This window comes from Molossus molossus, unplaced genomic scaffold, assembly GCF_014108415.1.
Source record: "Molossus molossus isolate mMolMol1 unplaced genomic scaffold, mMolMol1.p scaffold_m16_p_16, whole genome shotgun sequence".
Lineage (NCBI taxonomy): Eukaryota > Metazoa > Chordata > Mammalia > Chiroptera > Molossidae > Molossus > Molossus molossus.
The window spans coordinates 60,206,240-60,230,020 of record NW_023425351.1 but is presented as its reverse complement, the minus strand read 5'-3'; the positions used below and the strand labels follow the sequence as shown (position 1 = coordinate 60,230,020).

The 23,781-nt window shown below is 44.6% G+C and overlaps 1 protein-coding gene across 1 annotated transcript in view; it reads right to left on the bottom strand.

The window, feature by feature from the left end:
• Positions 1 to 23,781, bottom strand: part of DEPTOR (DEP domain containing MTOR interacting protein) — a 130,420-nt gene that overhangs the window by 70,082 nt on the left and 36,557 nt on the right. Inside the window, exons 2-3 of the mRNA XM_036264216.1 lie at positions 19,715 to 19,893; positions 18,404 to 18,527 (exon numbers count right to left, since the gene is read on the bottom strand). Of these exons, the coding sequence (XP_036120109.1) occupies positions 18,404 to 18,527; positions 19,715 to 19,893 (303 nt within the window). The remainder of the gene's footprint in view (positions 1 to 18,403; positions 18,528 to 19,714; positions 19,894 to 23,781) is intronic.

The following is a 23,781-nucleotide window of genomic DNA, read 5'->3' as shown; positions in this document are numbered from 1 at the left end:
TCCCAGACTCTTTAACCCAGGGGGAAGGCAGCATCACAATAGAAGGAACTGCTACATTTAGGGGCCAGTACGGGAATAGAAATAAACTGATAGTGATCTCCTTGTCCATTGAAAAAAAAAATCGAAAGAGCTGAAAAGGCCCTATATAACGTGGGAACATTTGTGAATGGTATACAAGGGCACGAGCTAGGGAGGGGGTCACAATGACCCATGGGTATTAAGCCAAAAACCTGTTTTAGATTTTAGAGAGACTTTTTTAAGTCCTGTGTTAATATACTGATAAATTATTTTTAAAAGCAAAGCATAAAACTCTATATACATAATAACTATTAAAAATTAAACATTCATTCATCCAAATATTAAAAGTGTGACTTACCCCCGGGGGTAACTTATCAATGATTTTTCTTCTCTCTTAATAGAATGCTCTATTACTTAAATTATTCCCCAGAGAAAATGTATTAGGTTTGTACCTGGGAAAAAATGTTATCAATAAAAAAGTAATATTAACATTAAGTTTATGTTTAACCACATGACTTGTTCCTCACAATATACTTATATTAATTCCCAATATAATAAAGTAGCTCCCAAAGCACAAATTATGTATTCAGATGTATGTGTCCAACATACACTGTGAATGTATAACATTGATTTATGTGATTAGCAAGAAAGTATTAATTAGGGGAAAATGCTTACATGAGCATTGGTGTGTGTGTGTGTGTGTGTGTGTGTGTGTTTATCCTCACCCAAGGACATTTTTGCATTTATCTTGAGATAAAGCAGGAGGGAGAGAGGGAGGAAGAGAAATATCGATGTGAGAGAGACATATCGAATGGTTGCCACCCACATGACCCCAACCGGGGCTGGGGACAAACTGCAACCGAGGTACATGCCCTTAGTGGGAACCAAACCCGGGTCTCTCTGGACCACAGGCCACGCTCTAACCGCTGAGCCAAACAGGCAGGGCACATTGGTATTTTTGAGCACTACACTATCATTTATAGGACAGATGTAACACAGATTGACATAATTAGGTCTGAAACTAGTAAACAGAAAGCTGTTCAGGTAATATTTATGAGTAAAAATAGGACATACTGGAAAAGGTAAGGGAATGGGAGGAAAAACAGCATTTTACACTGTTTGCCAACAAATACCCTTTACTTTCCTTCACTTGTCCCCACATTATATGCTGAATTGAACATACTCATTTTCTTTTATTTTTTTCTTTTTTGATTTTAGAGAGAGAGGAAGGGAGCGGGAGAGAGAGAAAGAAACACCGATGAGAGAGAACATCGATTGGCCGCCTCCTGCATGCCCCCCCACAGGGGATCGGGCCCACAACCTGGGCATGTGTCCTGACCGGGAATCGAACCAGCGACCTCTGGGTGCATGGGTCGATGCTCAACCACTGAGTTACACCTGCCGGGCAAACATACTCATTTTCATCATCATTCCTTACTCAGGCTGTTCCCTCACATCTTCCCTCCTTCCTTTTCCTGGAGAAATCCAAACTATTCTTCAAAAAAGGGGGCTCAGCCCTGGCCGGTTTGGCTCAGCGCTTAGAGCGTCGGCCTGCAGTCCTGAGAGACCCGGGTTCGGTTCCCGCTGAGGGCGCGTACCTCGGTTGCAGTTTGTCCCCGGCCTTGGTCGGTTGTGTGGGTGGCAGCCACTCGATGTGTCCCTTTCACACCGATGTTTCTCTCTCTCTCTCTGTTCCTCTCTCTCCCTCCCACTCTACCTGAGCAAAAAATGGAAAAATGTCCTCGGGTGAGGATAAAAAAAAAAAGGGGGGGGGTGCTCAGTGGACAGTGATATAGGGTGTTCACTGCACCAAGAAGCTGGTTTCAGGGAAAAACCAGGGCCGAAACCCAGCCCTGAGCTGTCCTGTGTGGACGTCAGAGACCGCACCAGCCTGAAGGCAAAGTCAAGGGCAGCTGGGCTCCCATTAGTACAGAAGTGCTAATGAGAGGGCGGGGCTCTGTGTCAAAGGCTAGGTTAAGTCCTAGCCCTCTCTGAAAGTATCCCAACTAAGCAGCAATCAATACAGATCTGCCCCTTCATTGCCCTTAAAGTCAGTACCTTGGTTTACATGTCCTCTTCACTTTTAATGCACTCCATTTACCGCTCCAGCTAAACTAGAAACTTCTAAAGAAGAGGCACTACATCTTGATGCTTTTATTTCTTAGAAAACCCAGCCCAGGGAGGGAGCATATATTAGGTGCATAATAAATATTTGTTCAGCAACTGAGTGGAAACTGAAACTACCACAAGCAACAGTCCTGGGGAGTGTTACTTGTTTCTGAAGGTAAGAACCTTACCCACTCTGCTTGCTATTTTAAATTTGCTAGAAGCCAGAACTTTTGAGTGCTGGTTTTATGCCCTAAACTGACTGATGTTCTGGAAGCTAAGTTGTCATTTTCACATTCCCCATGGTTTTGAGTGTTGTTGTATTAAACATTTTCAGAACTTGAATCAGCTTCAGATAGACGGCGAATGCCAAGTCCAATGTCCTGAAAGGCTACATTCAGCTGCGATTTCATAACGTAAAATTACACCAGAGGCAGACACCAAGCGCTTTTCTGATTAGCTCAAAACAACTCAAATCTCTGTGAGCCTTTTCAGACACCTGGCGAGGGAAGCTGGGTTCTAAAGCATGTTATAAAAGCTCGCTTTAAAGGAATGGTCATTGCCCTGGCCGGTGTGGCTCAGTGGTTGAGCATCGACCCATGCACCAAGAGGTCGCTGGTTTGATTCCCGGTCAGAGCACATGCCCAGGTTTTGGGGGGTTTGCAGGAGGCGGCCAATTGATGTTTCTATTTCTCTCTTCTTCTTCTTTCCCCTCCCTCTAAAATCAATAAGGGAGGGGGGGAGGAATGGTTATTGCCCTGGCCAGTTTGGCTTAGCAGTTAGAGCATTGGCCCGAGGACCAATAGGTCTCAGGTTCAATTCCAGTAGAGGGCACGTGCGTTGGTTGTGGTGCGTCCCTGGCCCTGGTCAGGATTGTGCAGGAGGCAACCAGTCAAAACACATCAATGTTCCTTTCTCTCTTTCTCCCTCTCACTCCATCTGAAGATAAATAGAAAAATATCCTTGGGTAAAGATTAATAATAATAATAATAATAAAAGAATGTTTATTATTTCTTTTGGAAGCTTCCATAATTATTAGAAAATAGAAGGATTTGTTGCCAGAAACAAAAAAGAAAGAAAGAGAGAGAGAGAGAGGGGGAGAGAGAGAGAGAGAGAGAAAGAAAGAAAGAAAGAAAGAAAGAAAGAAAGAAAGAAAGAAAGAAAGAAAGAGAGAAAGAGTAAAGAAAAATGCTTAGGAAAGATAAGATGATGTAACGAAAAAAATTGGAGGCAATACCAACTAGGAAAAATATGAATATACACATTTGGATATATTTAAATGAAGTGAAAAAGGTGAGATAACAAAAGCGAACACAGTGGCAAGCAGGCTGAAGGGCTGCAGGCAGCAGAGAGGCTGCGCCCTGCGTATTTGTGGGAATGGAGTGGAAGAGGAAGGGGGACGGTGTCTGCCATGTTTAAATCAAGGTCTTGCAATGTACAATCATAAGACCGCCTTTTAAAAAAGTATGTATGTTTTCATTGATATTTTAGGGAGACAGAGAGATAGAAACATCAATGTGAGGAAAACACATCAATCAGCTGCCTCCTGCACGCCCCCCACTAGGGATGGAGCCTGCAATCTGGGCATGTGCCCTGACCGGGAATTGAACCGGGACCTCCCAGGCCATGGGACGATGCTCACTCTACTGAGCCACACTGGTCATGCAAGATCACCTCTTTTAAAACATATTTAGAATCATGGCCTTGAGACATTTATGGTCAACTGGTTTTTGACAAGGATGCCAAGGCCATCCCATGGACAAAGAACAGTCTTTTCTTTCTTTCTTTTTTTTTTTTTTATCATCCTCATCCGAGGACATTTTTCCAGTTTTGTTCAGGTAGAGTGGGAGGGATAGAGAGGAACAGAGAGAGAGAGAAACATCGATGTGAAAGGGACACATCGAGTGGTCGCCACCCACACAACCAACCAGGGCCGGGGACAAACTGCAACCGAGGTACATGCCCTTAGCGGGAACCGAACCCAGGTCTCTCTAGACCGCAGGCCGATGCTCTAACCGCTGAGCCAAACCGGCCAGGGCCAAAGAACAGTCTTTTCAACAAATGGTGCTGGGACAGTTAGAGTCACATGCAAAAGCATGAATTTGGGCCTTTAATTCACACCCTATCCAAAAAACAACAACAAAAAACCTCAAAATATATTAAAGACCTATATGGAAGAGATAAAGCTATAAATCTTTTATAAGAAGACATAAGGGTAAATCTTTATGACACTGGATTTGACAAAGGACTCTTAGATATGACATCAAAAACATAAGCGACAGCCCTGGCCGGTTTGGTTCAGTGGTTGGAGTGTTGGCCTGCAGACCAGAGAGTCCCGGGGTTGGTTCCCTCTAGGGGCATGTACCAAAAAACAAACAAACAAAAAAAAAAACATAAGTGACAAAATAAAAAATAAATAAATTGGATTGCATCAAAAATTAAAACTCTTATGCTTCAAAGCTACTGGTAAGAAAGTGAAAAGATAACTCACGAAATGGGAGAAAAGATTAGCAAATCATATATCTGACAACAGGTTCGTGTCCAGAGTATATAAAGAATACTTAAAGTTCAATAACAAAAAGACAAATAACCCAGGCAAATAATCATGTACGACCAAAAACGATGTGGCAGGGACCACAAAGTAGGTGAAGATAAGCTGGAAGATAGGCGGCCATTAGGCCAGAAAGGCTTCAGATACCACAGACATAGAGTGTATAAACTCTGAGCTCAGGTGTGTCGACGAGGATAACAAAGATGACACATAATAGCCCTTTGGTATGATGAAGGTCAGTCCCCCTTTTGCTTTTTATGATGGCAACGGTGCTTTTAGCTCAACAACTGTATCGGCACTTAAAGAGGACCCCAGCCTGGGCAGGTCACTGGATATGCACAGAGTAAGTCAAGGTTCCTACTCTGGAAGACCGAGAGCAAGCAGGGTCAACAAAGTTCTTGCAAGCTTAAAACTTCTCTTACACACTTTGATTTCGGCCACCTGCTGAAAACCAGTAGTCATCAGTACCAAGGGACCAATGCCAGCCGCAGTGCAGGGGAAAGGGGATGAAGACATGATCAGCAAACGGGAACCACTGTTGCTCACAGAGATGCTAACAACCTCTCAGCTATCTCTTAACATGGACCAGAGGACAGAGAATGGTCTGCTCAAGTGAAATGTGCTAGAAAGGATAGATTTCCGTCTTTTTTCATCTGTCTGTCCTAGTGCGGGAAGGAACTATAAGGCGCACAAACAATAGTGTGGTGCCACGCAAAGGCATCTGGGAGTGAGCTGGCTGATTACCACCTCTTTCTGTCTGCCTATTAGCATGAACAGTCCAAAGAGAGAGTAGCAATGGGAAGCAGTCCTGGGGTCGAATCTCTGAACTGTGATGTCCGAGCCGCAGGTGAGCTCTAGAATCCTGAGTTTGTTCTTGTATGTAATGGAGATAATAGTGCTTACCTCAACAGTGTTGTAAAAAGTAGAGCTGATCTGTATAAAACATCTAGCTTATCACCTGGCACAAAGTAGCAGTGAACAAAAGATGTGCACAGCTACACACACACACACACATTCCAGAGAGTTGACCCTTGTCAACTCTTGTCAATCGTTATCAGGTTGGGCAATAGTCCAAACCAGCCAGAAGAACCAATTCCAAGACTCTGGGAGAGGAAGTGACATTCAAGCGATGGGTGAAACATAAAAAAAGCCAAAGAAGTTCAGTTTCTTTTTTTTTTTTTAATCCTCACCCGAGGATATTTTTCCTTTTTTTGTTCAGATAGAGTGGGAGGGAGGGGGAGAGAGAGAGAGAAAGAGAGAGAAAAACATCGATGTGAAAGGGACACATCGACTGGCTGCTACCCACACAACCCAACCAGGGCTGGGGACAAACTGCAACCGAGGTACATGCCCTTAGCGGGAACCGAACCCGGGTCTCTCTGGACCGCAGGCCAATGCTTAACAGCTGAACCAAACTGGCCAGGGCAAGAAGTCCAGTTTCTTAAAAGAATATTTTATATTCTAAAGAATGCTAACACAGATGCAAAAGTTACTTTTCCTTAGGATACTCAACCATGGTAGAATACAAAGGGAAATTTTTTTTAAATACTCTCTGGGCCCTGGCCGGTTTGGCTCAGCGGTTAGAGCGTTGGCCTGCAGTTCATAAAAATACTCTCTGGGTGGTGGTTTCTTTAGTGTGTTCAGTTTATGAAAATGTATTGAACAGCACGTGTGTACTTTATATGTATTACACGTCAATAAATTTAACTTTATAGCTGAAGTTTAACTACAAATTTAACTTTAATAAAGTTAAAGATGTCATCTCGATTTTCTTTCTTTCTGGGTAAAAGACGCTTTTGTTAGGGGCCCTGAAATTATTAAATGCTTTTTGTCCCTTTGGTGCTTTTTTTCACTGGGTGGGACAATGCCTTTGCTCATTTCCCAGCTCTGTGGGAAAAAACTATAATGAAGCAGGGGTGTTTTCATTTAGCAAACGAAGAAAAACAACATAGCAACTACACCTCTTGGAATCATCTCTGTGTTTCAAGACAAAGCCACCCACCCAAGGAGCCTCCGCACAAGCCTGGAGAAACGGAATCATAACCCTCTCCCTTGAGATCTGTCAGCCCGTCTCCCCTTTGTATCGCTCATACAAGACCTGCTTTTACTTTGCTTCAATATCCGCCTCTTCTTTCAGAAGGTCCTCCCCCTCTTCTACCCTGTGTATGTTATTTTTTTCTCCTTGTTGTAGAATGTTTGGGGAAGCCTCACCCTGCCCCATCTCCCTTGATCAGGACTAATCTTAACACTTCAAAACAAACAAGAGCTGTTTCCTCTAGAAGAGACTCTGTGTCCTTAATCACTTCCAGATGGAAGAAAATGGCACTGGATGTAAACTAGTCATTGGATTCAAAGAATGCTAGAGATGGTATTCAGTTTCCATAGGTTGACTCAAGGAATTTACATTGTCAATTTTTAATGCCAGTGGTGGGAAAGGAAAGAGCCTGTGCTATGAGCAACTTTTGGCTAGAATTACTCTTTAGCTAATGGAGATTTAATGCATGTTACTTAGCCCATTTCAAAATCACTTTCCTCACCCGTACATCGATGGTGACAATGTCTCTCTCTCAGAGGTATAGGAAGAAGTAAAAGAAATAAATGTGAGCAATACTTAGCATGGTGCCTAGAGCAGAGAAATGCTCTATGATTATCATTCTTATGCTCTGACTGTGTATCATTAGGAGCTACAATGAGTAAATACAATCAGAGTGACCTTACAATAGCCAATCTCTACTACTGGTTTTACTCAAATTTGAACGTTCCACAGGTTAGAAAAAAAGGGGCCTGTCCATTGATTTCTTTCCTAAATAAGAATGACCATGCATCCATTTATCTATTCATCTCTTTGACAGACATTTATTGGGCACGCGCTATGTGTTGGACACGGAGGCTTCAAGATGTGTGTGACCTCAGGTCATGACGTCAAAGAACTTCTAGTCATTCTGAGGATACTGAAACATCAGGCACAGTCACCTTGGAGAGATGGCTGCTCTGGTTGCTAGGCTGGAATCCAAGGTGATACAGGAGCAGAATTATTTCTTTTAATCCAACTATACTCCATACTTGTCTAACAGTGGCTACTGAGGGCACCCTGCGCCAACTCTAACCCTCACATCACACATGGTCCACGCTCAGGAAAAAACCGAAAGAGTAAGTGACTTTTCCACTGATGGGAATCTTTCTGACTTCCTCTCCACTCAAGGCAGGACACAACTCATTTCAGTTCCCAGGTGGACCTCACGGGCTCTATCAGTCAGGGTCCCAGCAGGAAATGTCAAGAATGTGCAAAAGAGCGAATACAAGGTAGTTCATAATTAAAGAACTCCTAAAGCTATGGGCAGGGTTAAGGGAAACTGAAAGGGGTGGTGATGCTTCCAGACTGGCGGATGGTGGTGATGGTGAACAACTTTAGGCTTAAGGAGAGAGGGCAGTTTCCAGAGCCTCAATCAGACACGCATATGGAAAGGGCTGCCTGACCGGAGCTCTGGCCTTCAATAGGGGGAAGGAGCAGAGAAATAAACTCTGACCTCACTGTCCTCCCCTGCACCTACTTGCTTCTTGTGCCTCCCAATGACCTAGCCGACTGCAACGAAGCCTGTTGCAGTCCATATAAAGAAGCCCTCTGGGGCCTATCGCAGGTTGGAAAAGGGTAGAGAACGGATCTGGAAGACAAAGAGAAATGCCCTGCACCCTATCATGCTGAATATAACTGGCATATAAAGGCACGTGTTTTTAACACAACTTGGGTAACAGGATACTTTGCATGCATTTTTCCTTACACATTAGAAACGTAACACATCCTGCATTCGATGAGACTCCATGGAACTTTATGTCATTTAGTCCTGAGATGTGAATTATGCACTTTCTTTCCATTTTACAGATGAAAAACGGGTTCAGAAAGGTTGAAAGCCCCAGTCAGTGTCAGGGAAAGAACCCTGAGGCGTGCCTCTCCAACTCTGGAAGTCTTCAATGGTTTTTCCAGCTTACTGAGGTGAAAAGTAACTGCAGAGGTAGATGGGCAGAAATCATTGCTGCGGAGACTTGGATCGTAGCCTCGCAATGAAACAGGATTAGGAAAAGTTGGCAGAAGCAACCCGTGAAGGTGTTCTCCATCAGTGAATCCAGTCTACGTGTTCACCTCTAAATCAAGTCATTTCTAAAGAATCCACTAGAACTAGAAATCCGTAGGTGACCATCGACGGCTGATGGCTTCTGACAAGCACAGCAGACCTGCGACTGCTCTGCGCGTGAACAATATCAGCGCCGTGTCTTGTGTAGCAGGGAAGGGTGGCCTTTCCCCAACCAGGACTTGGTAAGAGCCAGGAGACAGCATCCTTCCGGGCCCATTTACAAGTCTATCGAGTGGCGTGCTGTCTGCCGCTCTCGAGCGGTGTTCATTATTGCCATCACCTGCCGGAGGCTGTGGCCTCTTTGGGAAGTAGAAGCTGCAGACCGAAAACAGTTCAGACTGTGGGCTCTGGAGCCAGAACCCAGGACTCCAGACGTTCCCCCTGCTCCCCGGCTGTGTGAAGGGAAGCGTCAGCTCACCTCCCTCGTCTCAGTTTCTTCATTTGCCACAGGGAGAGTAACAGTACTCATCCCCCGGCTTCGAATGAGGCTTTAATGAGATGACACGCGAAGTGCTTGGTCCAGAATAAGCATCAATAATGCCCTGCGTTTGCTGCTTTCACTGTTGTCAGAGCCTTCAGGCTTCCTCCACTGTCTCTTCAATGCCTGTTGAAGAAAAAACCACGGGCCCAAAACCTAGATTAGATACCTGATCTAATTTAGTTTCAACCTCTCCCAGAAACATAATCTTCATCAACCAGTATGGCATTTTCTGGTCAAGCATCAGTCATCTGTCACGTGGACCCTCTCCATCTCCCATAGAAAGAAGAGGCAACCTATATGATAAAAACCCTTCCCTTCCCCCAAAGAAAAGATGTCCTGCCCCCAAATGATCCTTTTTTTTTTCTTTCACTAATAGCTCCCTTGCTCCATCCTTCTTCCATTATAAACCTTCCACGTTGCACAGCACTTCTAGTTGTTAGAGGGGATGCTGCCCAATTCATCATTTGCTTAATAAAGCCAATTTGAGTTTCCTCTTTACTCAGTTGAATTTTGGTTCTTGACACTCCTCTGCACATAGACTGAAAACACTTAAATTTGTGTTCTAAAGTTGTTAAATACACAGAAGAGATGATGGTCCTTAATTTGTGCATTTTGTTTTCGTTGTTGGGAGATCAGTCTCCATGGGTCTCTTACATCTCTTCCTATCTTGCAAGCGGAAGCATCTTCTCAAGAACGTTTGCATAATGAACAGGTTTGGACGATAAAGCTAGTGTCTTCCCTCTGGAACAAAGGGGCAGATTTGCTTATGGTCCAATCTGCTATAGATAATGTCTGCTTCTGGGCCAGAGAGCAGGTCTTCTTGACGACAATTACAAAAGCTTCAGGTTCTTCAAGCTTGGGATTCCTCTTCTGTAACCCAGCCCAGGCAGGTGTCATCTGGCCGTGGTTGTGCTGTTCTGTGGGAACAAGGCTTGGGGAACTGGTTCCAGGAAATGACGATACTCTAGTTACTACTACTGCTGAAGGTAATAAACAGTCCTTTGTCCCCAACCCAAGTTTCACATGTCTTCTTCCAGGATCCATGACATGATGGCCGGCAAATTTGTTCGCTGGCAAGTAGGGTAAAATCTCAAGACACTTTACAGTTCTTGGCATTTGTTATACTGCATCATAATCAGCCCCTGTCATCCAGATAAGAGGCTGCAAAAGGTAACAACGTTTAACCCACTTACATTGCAAACTTTGGACACTCTTCAAAGAAACCAAGAAGGCAAGGATCATTTACTGCAAGATTCTACGAAGCTGCTAATTAGTTGGGCAGCACAGGTAAACTGTGAAAATGTTGTACAGAACATATTAGAAAGAATTTTTATTAAAGTTGGCAAAAATAATTCAAACATATTTTGAATGCAGAATTTGAATCCACTTGCAGAACTGGGAAAAGCATGTCTATACCGGAGAGGGCACAAGATGGAGTCAGATGCTTGGAGACTTTTTTTTAACTCCAGCTTCGTGATTTAGGGTGACATCATTCTCTCTCTAGCTCATGTCCCTCACCTCTACCGTGGGATTAACTGTGCCTACTGGATATAACTCATAGAGTTGTACAAGGACCCAACGTGTTCATGTATACGATGCTTTTGTAAACGCTGAAGAGGCAAGGCAAGGTCAACCTCTTGCTATTCCACTCATCATTAAAAGCAAGCTGTCTGGAGTGCTTTCATGGTACAAGCTCAGCAGCTCGTAGCCATCACAGCCTGCAGAGTCCTTTGTTTATTCAGCAAATATTTATTGTGCCAAGCACTGGGAGGGAACAGGAAAAAGATCCCAGGGGCACATGGGAGAGAAACCTCTGATAAGATAAAACACACAAAAGGGCTTTTCCCCTCTCGATACAGTTTCTCCCTTATATTTCTTTTCCGTCTAAGGAGGAGAGAATATAAAGGAAGCAGTAGGAACTCAACAGAGATCGGATGGCCTACAGGCCTTTGGACCAGTCCTTCGATCGCGTCTGCACTCCTAGGCAGACGAGAGAGAGAGACTACCAGAGGATGGAGAAAGAAAGTCCTGCTGTTGAAGAAACCTAAAACCCTTTGGATAAAAAACTAAACTAATGTCTTTATGAACCAGACCTGGAAGGGATTTAACTTCATTTAAAGCTGAGGTTAAATTAGAACTGAGAAGTCTCCTCTATGTCTGAAAATAAAATCAAGGTTAGTTTAAAATGTGTGGTTAAACTATTTTATCAAAGAAGGTCCAAATTGTACCTCAAACTTGTATTATCTTTTTTTTAATAGTTAATTCTGTTTATCAGTATATAGAACACTTAATAATTCTGAGTTCAACTTTTTTCTTTCTTTAAAAAAATTCTTTTTTCTTTATTGATGTTAAAGAGAGAGAGGAAAGGAGAGGGAGAGAGAGATAGAAACATCAATGAGAGAGAACAGTGACTGGCTGCCTCCTGCATGCCCCCCACTGGGGATCATGCCCTGTAGTGGGGATCAGGCCCACAACCTGGGCACGTGTCCTGACCAGGAATCGAACCAGTGACCTCTTGGTGCATGGATCGACGCTCAACCACTGAGCCACTTGAGCCACACAACTTTTTTTTTTTATCCTCACCCGAGGACATTTTTCCATTTTTTTGTTCAGGTAGAGTGGGAGGGAGAGAGAGGAACAGAGAGAGAGAGAGAAAGAAACATCGACGTGAAAGGGACACATCGAGTGGCTGCCACCCACACGACCCAACCAGGGCCGGGGACAAACTACAACCGAGGCACGTGCCCCTAGCGGGAACCGAACCCGGGTCTCTCAGGACCGCAGGCTGACGTTCTAACCGCTGAGCCAAACCGGCCAGGGCCACAACTTTTTTCTTAAAGAGCTCTATTCTGATAACTGTTGAAAGATAATCAACTTTTGTAGTTTGCTACATGCACTCTGAGTATCTTCTAGCATGTGAAGGGAGTGTACACAGATTCGATGTATTCTTTTAAGTTATGGATATTGATCCTGCTTACAAAGGTTTTACTTGAAAACTAGAAATTGTACTGCTTGTTCACGTGCTATGTGTCTGGGGTGTTTGGGCCCATTTGAAATTCAGTGGGAAATTGTAAGCCCCTCCTGGAGAGACATCATGCCTTACTCTTTGCATCTTCAGTGCACGGTGAGGTGAAGGTTTAATGAAACCTTGTTGATGAAATATGCATTGTGCCCTGGGTGTGCTCAGAGGAATTCCTCAAAATGACAAAGTCTGGGCACTGGTCCAGGAGCGCACACCCTCTCTCGAGCTCCCTTCAGGCCGGCCGCAGGAGGTCAGCAATAGGATGCAGTCATGCTGAGGTCAGCCCTGGCCCGTGTGCTTATACACAGTAGTTCATGTAATGCCCACCGGTCTAGGAGGTCAACACAAGCCACATCTCCATTTACTAGGTGGGCAAATGGAGGCACAGAGGTGAAACCACACGCCCAAAGCACCAGAGCCAGGATTCACACCCAGGCAGCTGGCTCCTGGACTCCTAAGTACTGTGCAAGGTTAAATTTTAAAATAATACAAGAATATAGGTATCATTCATGTATATTATTATTTAGTACTCTAACAGCAGCAGCTAACATTTCTTGGGCTCTCGCTCTGAGTCAAGCCCTGTGCTTAGCATTGTACAGACCACATTTCATTCAATCCTCCCAACAGCTCTTCCATGTGCGTCCCAGCCTTGTCTCCATTTCAGACTGCAGATCAGAGAGGACCAGCGGTCTACTCAAGGTCACAGAGCAAACAAGTTGTGAGGCGGAGACAGGAAACCAGGGCTGGGTGACTCCAAAGCCCACACCTGCTGGGTCTCCCTGCGCGGGAGCATTCGTGTCACCAGCTCACCCAGAATTTTTCTCACATCGGGACAACCGGAAAGGGCCAGCTTCTGCCCCTGCATTAGCATTCCCTCGAGTTCCTCCGAGTGAAGGTTGCTGGGGTGACAAAGACATTCAGAAGCAGCCGAGTCACCGAAGTTTAGTTCTGACACCCAGGTTTGTCTTAGGAAACAGCTGACGGAGAAACGCCCCGTGGGCGAGAAACACGGTCCCTCCAAACCAGCGCGGCTCAGCAAAGCCCCTGCAGAAACCACCGAGTTTCACCAAGTCCTATTCATAGCGCAGAGCAAACAAGCAAGAGCAGAGCAGAAAGGAAATCCTGAGCACGCAGCCAGCCCCGCGAGCTGTGGAAGGCAGCGTGTGACACCTGCCACCCCAGCACGTCTGCGCTGCCCCTCTCAGGCTGCGGGTCACCACCCAGAATGACTTCACTGCCGGCCCGGGCTCCTCCTGCTACGCTGCTAAGGAAGTTCAGATAAAATCACCTACTGGGAGTGCTCGGGGAGCCTAAATGACAAGAAAAGGTGTTGTTGTTTGATCCCATTGACGGAACCACATAGATTTACCACAGAGGGAGATCAGCTCTCTTGCCAGTGTCTGCTTTAGAATCTAGGAATATTTTCCAAAAAAATTTTTTTCAATTTTATTTGTTTTAATTGATTTTAAAACAAATAAAATAAAATCAAGAGAAAGGGAGAGGGAGAGGAGATAGAAACATCGATGAGAGAGAACATCGATTGGCTGCCTCCTGCATGCCCCCCACTGGGGATTGGGCCCACAACCTGGGCATGTGCCCTGACCAGGAATCGAACCAGTGACCTCCTGGTGCATGGGTCGATGCTCAACCACTGAGCCACACCAGCTGGCTCAAAAGTTGTTGTTGTTTTTTTCTTTAATTTTTAGAGAGAAAGGAAGGGAGAGGGAGAGAGAGAGAGAAACATCGATGAGAGAGAACATCTATTGGCTGCCTCCTGCATGCACCCCACTGGGGATTGGGCCCACAACCTGGGCATGTGTCCTGACCGGGAATCAAAGTGGTGACCTTTTGGTGCATGGGTCAACGCTCAACCACTGAGCCACACCGGCTGGGCTGGTTCAAAAGATTTTACAGAAAGTTCCATACCCTGATATTTGCAAACTCCACCTTACATTTTAAGATAAACTACATTTTGAAGTAAATACTGATTTGATTCACATAATCTCCATGAAAGGGAAAGATTTATTAACAGTCTAGTAGCAGTAAGTTTGGACTCTGGGCTCTTGGGTTCAAATCCCAGCTGACTTTTCTTCTTTTGGTTAATCTTCACCGGAGGATTTTTAGATAGAGCGGAAGGGAGAGAGGGAGAGAGAGAGAGAGCAACATTGATGTGAGAGAGACACTTCGATTGGTTGCCTCCTGCATGATCCCGACCGGGGCCAGGGATTGAACCTGCAACCCAGGTACCTGCCCTTGACCGGGAATCAAGCCCGAAACTTTTCAGTCCACAGGCCAATGCTCTATCCACTGAGGCACAGCAGCTGGTTTTTACTAGTGAGATGACTTTGGCAAAACACCTAACCTCTCCCTGCCAAATTTTTCTCACCCATAAAATGGAGAGAATGATAGCATACAATTTGTTATAAGGATTAAATAAAATGGATTGGTCAGGATGTCCAATACATAGTAAGCAATCAACAAATATTTTCAGTTGTCATTTTCTTCAAAGGAAAAAAAAAAAAAAAAAACATATACAGGGTGGGGCAAAAGTAAGTTTACAACTGAGAGGACATGAGCCCTGGTTGTTTTTCTCAGTGGTTAGAGCAGCAGCCCACTACCAGTGAGTCGCAGATTCTATTCTGGTCAAGGGCACGTACCTCGCTTGTGGTTTGTCCCCAGCCTTGGTTGGGTCATCCGTGAGGCAACCAGGTGCTGTGTCTCTCTCACATCTATGTTTCTCTTTCTTTCCCTCCCTCCCTTCCACTCTATCTGAAAATAAACAGAAAACTATCCTTGGGTGAGGATTTAAAAAACAACAACTGCGAGTACATGAAACACAAAGTTTATTCTTGTATTATTATTTAGTGCATTATTTTCTATACGAACAACTGCAAACCTACTTTTGCCCCATCCTGTATTTTTCAAGACCTTCTTTCTCAAATGTTAGAGATATCCTGAACAAGGGTTCTAGCTAAAATAATATAGAAAAAAAAACCAAAAAACCCTTCAACTTAAAATAAATGAAATACTTGAAAAGATGAGCTATGAACAAAAGCAACAATGCACTTCTTAATATTACTGTTTAAAGTATCTGAAACTTACAAGATAATAATACATGCTGAGACCCATGGAAAAGATGGCCAAGGAAACAAGGGAAATACATAAAATATAATTACATGTAATGCATAAAAATAATTACACTAAACACCACTGACCAAATAGGTAAACTGTGTCATCAGTTCCAAGGGGCCCAAAGTTTGTTCCACATGATTCAGCAACCAAAAGTAGGGGCCAAGATTTGCAAGGTGTCAGCCAGTTCATGTAAGGTTAAGTGCTTATTAAATTACTTTTCCTAGTGCTAATTTCACAAGCAGTTTGGGGAAATAAATTTACTTGGAAATAAAGACACTGAACACTAGAGACTGGAAAAGCCAACTGCACCCAGAGAAAGTACAGCAATATTAATCAACTCGTCCAGGGATCAAAGAACCTATTCATACTTTTCCCCAAATATTTACCATTCCCAACTGGCCAGGCACATGGCAATTAGAAGACATACAAAGAAGGATAAAGCAGTCCCTACCCTGTGGTCCATAATCCGATGCAGAAAATGAAGAAAGATGACATTTTAATACAGTTCTTTGATGGGTAAACATACAGTCGTGGCACCTAATTCAGCCCTAAGGGGCCACGGAAGGATTCGCAGAGAAGGTCATACCGAGCATGGAGCCAGGAAGAGTCAGAGTGAACTGGGGGAAGGGCTGAGATAGTGTCAGAACCCTCCAGGCAGAGGGAGCAGCATATACAAAAAGCACCTCGGAATGGGGAGCCACTTCTCGACTCCCTGCTCCCCAGTGGCTTCCCGTTACCTTAAAATCCTCCATTCTTACCATGGCCTTAAGGGCCTCACTCATCTCTCAGTATTCTCTCCTCACTGCCTGCCCTCTGGACACTCTGGCCTCCTTGCTGAGATAAAATACAATGAGCACATCCCTGCTTCGAAGCCTTCATCCCTGTTGTGCCCTCTGTCTGGGATGCTCTCTCACCAGATATCTGCAAGGCTCACTTTGTTCAAACGTCACCTTTTCAGTGATGTCTTCCATGACCCTCCTACCTACAATTTCTCACCACTGTCAGTGAGTATCTTCTTCTTTCTAGCACTCAAAACTCTGTATTCTACATTCCTCTTCGTGTGCTATCCATTTAAGGTCTACCTCTAATTAGAACGCAAGCTCCGTGGGGCATTGGCTTTGTGTGTCTGGTCCAGGGCACACTTCCAGTGCCCATAACTGTGCTTGCATGTGGTAAGGGCTCGATGAATTTTTGTTGTATGTTTAATGAATTAACAAATGGCCAGAAAGCAGAGAGGAGACTTGGATGGTTTAGAGACACTCAGTTCAGCATGAAGGGAGCAGAGCATGGAAGGGGAGAAGCAACAGAAGATGCTGTTGTAAGTCTGTTCAGGGGCTGGAGTAAGTGTTTTCTAGGTTTGACAATTCTTCAACTTTCCTTATTTTGGTCTTGCCATCATACTCATCCCATTAGCAAGAATAGTTCAGACATTTTCAGTTATTGCTAGTCCCAATTCGCACAGTGTGGTCAGCCAGATCCCAAGAGACAAACTGTAGCTTCCTTCCTTGGAAATAACATGTTTTTGACAACATAGAATCTTATAGCTTGAAGGAACCATCATGATAATTTAAATACCTAACACCTGCTAGGATTTTCCAAAAGGAACCAAGAAAGTAAAAGAAACCAGCAACAAAACATGTACACACACTCAAGCAGACAACAGAAGCATTGATGGGTCCCTTCCATTCAAATTCATGTGTCAGATGAGGTTTTTCCTATAATTCAATACGAGAAGCAAGTGACAGGTGAACTAATACGTATTGGGCATTAAGTACTTGGACTTAATCCCAGCTTGAGAAATAGAGGTAAACAGAACTGGGACAGAGGCAGGACACAGGGGGGACAGAATCAGGGGTGGTCATCACTATCTGTTAATATCCAAAATGGTTTCCCTGGCCAGTGTTGCTCAGCGGTCAGAGCATTGGTCTATGCACCGAAGGGTCACAGGTTTGATTCCCAGTCAAGATCACATACCTGGGTCAAATGGTTTTCATCAGTGGGGTCTAACAACATACCCGAGTTACTGAACTACATGCTTAAGTACTTGACACCATTTATTTTTTAAATTCCCACAAAGAATTACACACCTAGGAGGTATATGCTATCACCACTCTCATGGCGTAAAAGAGGACACTGAGGTTTACAAAGGCAAGGTGACAGGGCTAGAATGCAACACTGTCTCGCTCCTAACCATCATGATACTTAATCCGCCCACTGGGCCCCTCTCCCCCTGCACCAATCCACCCACTACAGAGTAGGCTCTTTTATGTGATTGACACATATTTTCAACTCCCTGGACCATTGAAAGGCAACCCGGGGGAGGGGGGTACCATTGCTCCTGCACTCCTTTCTTGTTGGGTTTCCCAGGGAAAGAAGGAAGGTAGGATGGAATAGGAACCACAGAAATAGCAGATCAGCTCAGAGAACACTGGGGAGATTCAAGATCCACCAACCAAATACTCCGTGACCACAGTCTATTCATTTATCAAAATGCTGAGGGATTCTTCCCCCTTAGATCATCCTGCTGTCTGAAGTTCTCTCACTACTCCTTTCTGGACCTGAACTTCAACTTCCACTGCATTGACACTGCATCTCGAGTCATTTGCAAGACTACACCTCCACGTCATACAACAGATTTAACAGAGAGGAGGGGCAACTGCATCATTTGATGGCAAACATCAAGCTCCAACCTTCTGTTTCTACTTCTGGGGTTTTGTTCAATTGTCTTAAATATAGAAAACACTATTTAAATAAATTCTTTATGAAGCATCTCAGGAAACTGACTTAATTCCTGGCAAAGAGAAAAGCAAACGAGTGATCAAGGTTTCTCATTATTAAAGGAACAGTTATGTAACCATCCCACGTGGAAGAGCCAGGCTCAAATCAACATGATAAAAGACGAAAATAGCCCTGCTTCTCTCTACAAGTTAAGGTTATAGGGGCGGATTTTATGTGCAACATACTTCTCATACAGCCTCTGTCCTCTCATGAAGGCCTTCACTTCGTTGTCCAATGGGAAGGTGCCATCATCCTTTCTAAAGCGGTAGAATAGTTTCACATCCTTGAATTCCTTGTGCTCATCACACACTGAAACACAATACACAGAGAGGGGCAAACAAGAAAAAAAAAAAATTGTATTTATTTACTCAAATGAACTAACATACTAATTAAGATTTGTTTTACTATCTAACTTCTCAAATACTCTACTATATAATTTAACACATGGATGGTATTTAGCACAGTACTTGGAACAGAGTAAGTGCTCAATGTTATTAGCTATCATATCATCATCATCATCATCATCTGTTAAAAAGGTCACAAAATTCAATTCATCATTCATTCTAAAAACTGTTTTAGCATGATATTGGGATGTTATCAACTGTAAAGAATGTGAAATTGCTCGGCAGGTGTGCTCAGTGGTTGAGCATCGACCCCATGCCCTAAGAGGTCGCTGGTTCGATTCCTCGTCAGAGCACATGCTCGGTTTGTGGGCCTGTTCCCCAGTGGGAGGCATGCAGGAGGTGGCCAACTGATGTTCTCTCTCATCAATGTTTCTATCTTTCTCTCTCTCTCCCTTTCTCCCTCTAATATCAACAAAGAAAAGAAAAAAAAGAATGTAAAATCTAGCGAGATAAAGAGAAATGTCAACATGTAATTAAAATGTGGTATGAAAAGGCCATGAAAGAGAGGAGGAGATACTGGCAGCCCCAAGGAGGAGTACCTAGCAACCCAGCCTTGGGGACTGGATGCTTCTCCAGTGAACTGCAATTGGGCAAAAATGAAGGGAATGGGCATTCCAGCCCGAGTGAATAACGGCACGTGCAAGATCTGGGCCAGGGTTAGAGACTTCAAGGAGACATGTCCACGAATACTCATTGCACCATTGAGAGTAACAGCAGAAGCTTGGAAACAACTTAAATGTCCATGGGTAAATGTATGACAGCACAATTCCACACAGCATACACAGCAATGAAAACGAGACGCACTATCAATGCAGATAAGTCTCCCCAAAAGCATGTTGATCAAGCTGCAAAAGAACAAGCACGCGTCTCTGTAATCATTTAAAAAAACACAAGTTGCTAAAAGATGCGTAATAAAGAAATCCATGGAAAGAAACCCAAATGCCTCTTGGAGGGCGGGAGGAAATGGAGCTGGGAAAGGTACACAGGAGCCAAAGTAAAATGTTGTGTTTCTCAGAGGGGAAGGTCCCTATCTGGAGTAGAAGATGCCGTCCTTCATTTCCGCTCACGTGCCTTCGACTGTCCCCCACTCACCGTGGTGAATGATGCCCCGGTCCGCTAATTTCTGCATGAGTTTAATCGCCGTCTCTCGGTCGGAAGCCTCTTTGTGCTCAATCAGCCAGTCGATCAGTTCTTTCGCGACAAAACAGTTTGGGTAGGTTTTGAGATGATGTCGCCTGTCTTTAATAACCTTTTCTTCATGCAGCCTGAGCCTGGGAAGAAAATTTGGCAATCATGTTAGCAATCTTGACGACAATACAAATTATTAAACCAACCCCGGAGCAGTGACACTCAGAGCTTACAGTCAGCGGGGGATTGCCACTCTGTCGGAGCCCAGGGCCCCAGGAAGTGATCCCATCCCCAGACCTTGAGGTGATACAGGTAAGTGGGAGGAAAAAACAGCCAGACAACCTAGAGCTCCCCTGCCACTCAGGACACGGAGAAGAGCTCGCCCCCCTCCCCTACCGCACCCCCTTCTCTCCACCTCTCCGCCAGTGGGCCTACGGCTTCACCCACCCACCCGACAAAACTCCAGAAACTCCCGAAACCAGGTACTTCCTGTCCGTCACAGATTGCTCAGGGCCCACCACAGGTGCATTCGTTTATTCACATGACAAATATGAGTGTCTATTACCTGCCCATTAGGCACTTCCGGGCATTACCGACAAATTCAAAAAACACACAAAGATGCTTGCCGCCTTTAGAGGCCTTGTTTTGATAGAGGCAACAGCTAATCCTTTTGCGAGGCTTTCTGAGTTCCAGGTACCGATTTGAGCATTTTACATAGATTGACTCACTTCATGTTCACAATATCAGTCTCATCAGAAGTTATTATTGCTATCTCTTCTTTCTTTTCTTCCTTCCTTTCTTTTTAAAAAAATTTTTTTATTGATTTTAGAGAGAGTGGAAGGGAAAGGGAGAAAGAGATAGAAACATCGATGAGAGAGAACATTAATTGGCCGCCTCCTGCACGCCCCCCACTGGGGATCGGCCCCACAACCTGGGCATGTGCCCAGACTGGGAATCGAACTGGCGACCTCTTGGTGCATAGGTCGATGCTCAACCACTGAGCCACACTGGCTGGGCCCTTCCTGCCTTTCTTACAGCAGAGAAAACTGAGTTCTCAGAGACATTAAGTCTCAGAGACTTGCCTAAGACCACACAGCTAAGCTTTGAACCCCGATGGTCTCATTTCAGGGTCCAGCTTTTCAATGTCAACATCATGCTGCCTCTAGCTGGTGAGAATTAATAAAAACAATCCAGGAGATGGAGCAAAGCTATTCGATAAATACAATTTATTTATAGGCTGATGGATGAGTATGGAGGTGAGTGGTTGACACAGGGCCTTCACTCACTCCCTTCAGAACTCTGACTTTTTCTAAAAGTCTTAAACCTGTCTGAACAAAGAAGTTTCTCCCACGCGTCTCCCCTTCTTCGACCAGCCTTGCATTTACTCTGGAATCCTCAGGTGAACCATGAGGTCAGCTTTCTTCCTACGTCACCCACATGGCCCATCTGCTGCTACACCTGACGCATAGCAGGTCTCACCCTCTTCTGCCCCTCTCCCTCAGGAAGGAGCCAGGTCATACTCTCACCTGGTTTATGGCAGAGAGCACTGAGTGATATCTCATGGGATTTGCTATCCCAAGTGTTGTGATTAGGAGTTGGGAGCATAATGAGCTGGAGCTCGGAGGCTAAGCTGCTCTTCCTTGCTGGACCCTGTTATGGGCTGAGCAGTGTTGCCCTAAAATTCTTATGTTGAGGTTCTAAGACCTGGTACCGCAGAATGTGGCTGTATTTGCAGACAGAGTCTTAAAGGGGGTAGGGGGAGCGGTGGGGAGAGATTAACCAAAGAACGTATATGCGTATTTGCATTGTTCACAGACCGGGCAACAGGGTGGTGAAGGTCTGGGGCAGAGCGGGGGCCAGCGGAGAGGGGCAACAAGGGGAAAACGGGGGGAGATCTGTAAGACTCTCACAGTAAAAATAATTTTAAAAGGCATGGATGAATTAAATTACAATGAGGTCAGCAGGTCAGTACAGTTGGTGTTCTTATCACAGGAGGAGGTTAGGACACAGACATGGAGGACCACGTGAAGACACAGAGAGAAGGAGGCCATCTATGAGCCAAAAAGAGGCCTCTGACAAAGCCAACCCTGCCAACGCCTTGAGCTCAGATTTCTAGCCTCCAGAACTGTAAGGGAGTAAACTTCTGTTGTTTAAGCCACTCCATCTGTGGTCCTTTGTGTGGCAGCTGGAGCTGACTAGGAAAACCAACTGTGGACGTCTGGAGGCTCCTGGGTAGTCTGGGGACGGAGGGCTCTGCGGGGCGCCAGCAGGGGGGCGGGGACAGGAGAGAGAAATGCGTCCTGACATCTATTAACTGCATAAAAGAAAAGAACCACTTTATTTTTTTTAAATATGTTTTTATTGACTTGAGAGAGAGAGAGGAAGGGAGATGGAGACAGAGAAAGAGAAACATGGATTGGCTACCAAGAATTGAGCCTGCAACCCAGGCATGTGCCCTGACCGGGACTCAAACTGGTGACCTCTTGGTACACAAGACGATGCTCAACCAACTGAGCCACACTCGCCAGTAAAAAGAACCATTTTAATGGAGTTCCCACCATATGCTCGGTATTATACTAAGCGTTTCCACACATGCTGACTTAACTAACTGCTATGGCCTGACGCCTGCACCACCCCCCTCCCCACTCCAACATTCCTGTGTTGAAATACTGAACCCCAGCCCGGCTGGTGTGGCTCAGTGGTTGAGCATCGACCCATGCACCAGGAAGTTGCCAGTTCGATTCCCAGTCAGGACACATGCCCAGGTTGCGGGCCCGATCCCCAGTGGGGGGCATGCAGGAGGCGGCCAATTGAGGTTCTCTCTCATCGATGTTTCCATCTCCCTCTCCCTCTCTCTTCCTCTCTCTCTAAAACCAATAAAGAAAAAATATTTTTAAAAAATACTGAACCCCAAATGTCTAACCACTATGCCTGAAACTAATATAATATTGAATGTCAACTATAATTCAATTTTTGAAAAAAAGAATTTTTAAATGAATTTTTAAAAGAAAGAAATACTAAACTCCTAAATGTGAGTTGAGGACAGTCAGGAGCACAAAACTCGGAATGTGAACTTAGCTTTCGCCCTGACCTGTGATTTCAGGCGAGCAGGCTTCCGAGCACGAGTCCCGTGGGTAGAATGGCATCCCCCTGACCACACTGTCACAAAGCTCACCAGGAAGGATCAAGTCGGTCTCCGCGCCCATGTTAAGTGCTAGGCTCAGCTTTAACTGCTTTACTGGTTTAATCCTCATGCCAACTCCCCGAGGCAGGTCATGTTAAAACCACAAATGATACCCATGGAAAGGTGTAATTATTAATAAAAAAATAAATGAACCCTAATTAAAAAAAAAAAAAACATGTTCACAGAGGTGCGCTAAAGCCATCACACGAATCCTTCTAATGAATTCAGTGACGACAACACTGAGCAATTTGTTTAACGTGCTCAAAGGGGCAGACTGCAAAACATTAATTCTTAGATGTGCTGTCAGGAATTCAAGAATAATGAAGACCAATTTATTTAGAAATTGAAGTGTGGGATAAGCTACCATATAATTGAGTGGAAGAAAATAGGTTATGAGCCAAAAGAGGAGTTTCAGCTTCTGTAAACTCCGACTTAAAAAAAAAAAAATGAGGTAATGTTTATCTTTAAATACTACAGAATAGGACCTTTCAGTTACTATCCTTTCATGAGCCCCAAGCTTGGTCCTACTCCTTGAGCATATCTGATGCCCACGGCTCCCCCCTGCTCAGTGGGAAAGCCCGAGGCAGCACCCCCCAGCCCACCAGGGTCAGGCACATTTCCATGCTCAGAAACTGAGCAGAAATATGATGGAGGGACAAGAACTCTGGATCGGGAAAAGAGCATAAATCTTGATATTTTTAGACATGTTACCAGGAGTTAAACATGCTCAGTAACTGCTACCATCTTTTTTTTTTCTTTTCTCTTTTACTCAGAAACACAGACTTCTAAAAATGAGCATTGAGCTCTGGTTGGGTGGCTCAGCTCTGGTTGGGTGGCTCAGTGGGTT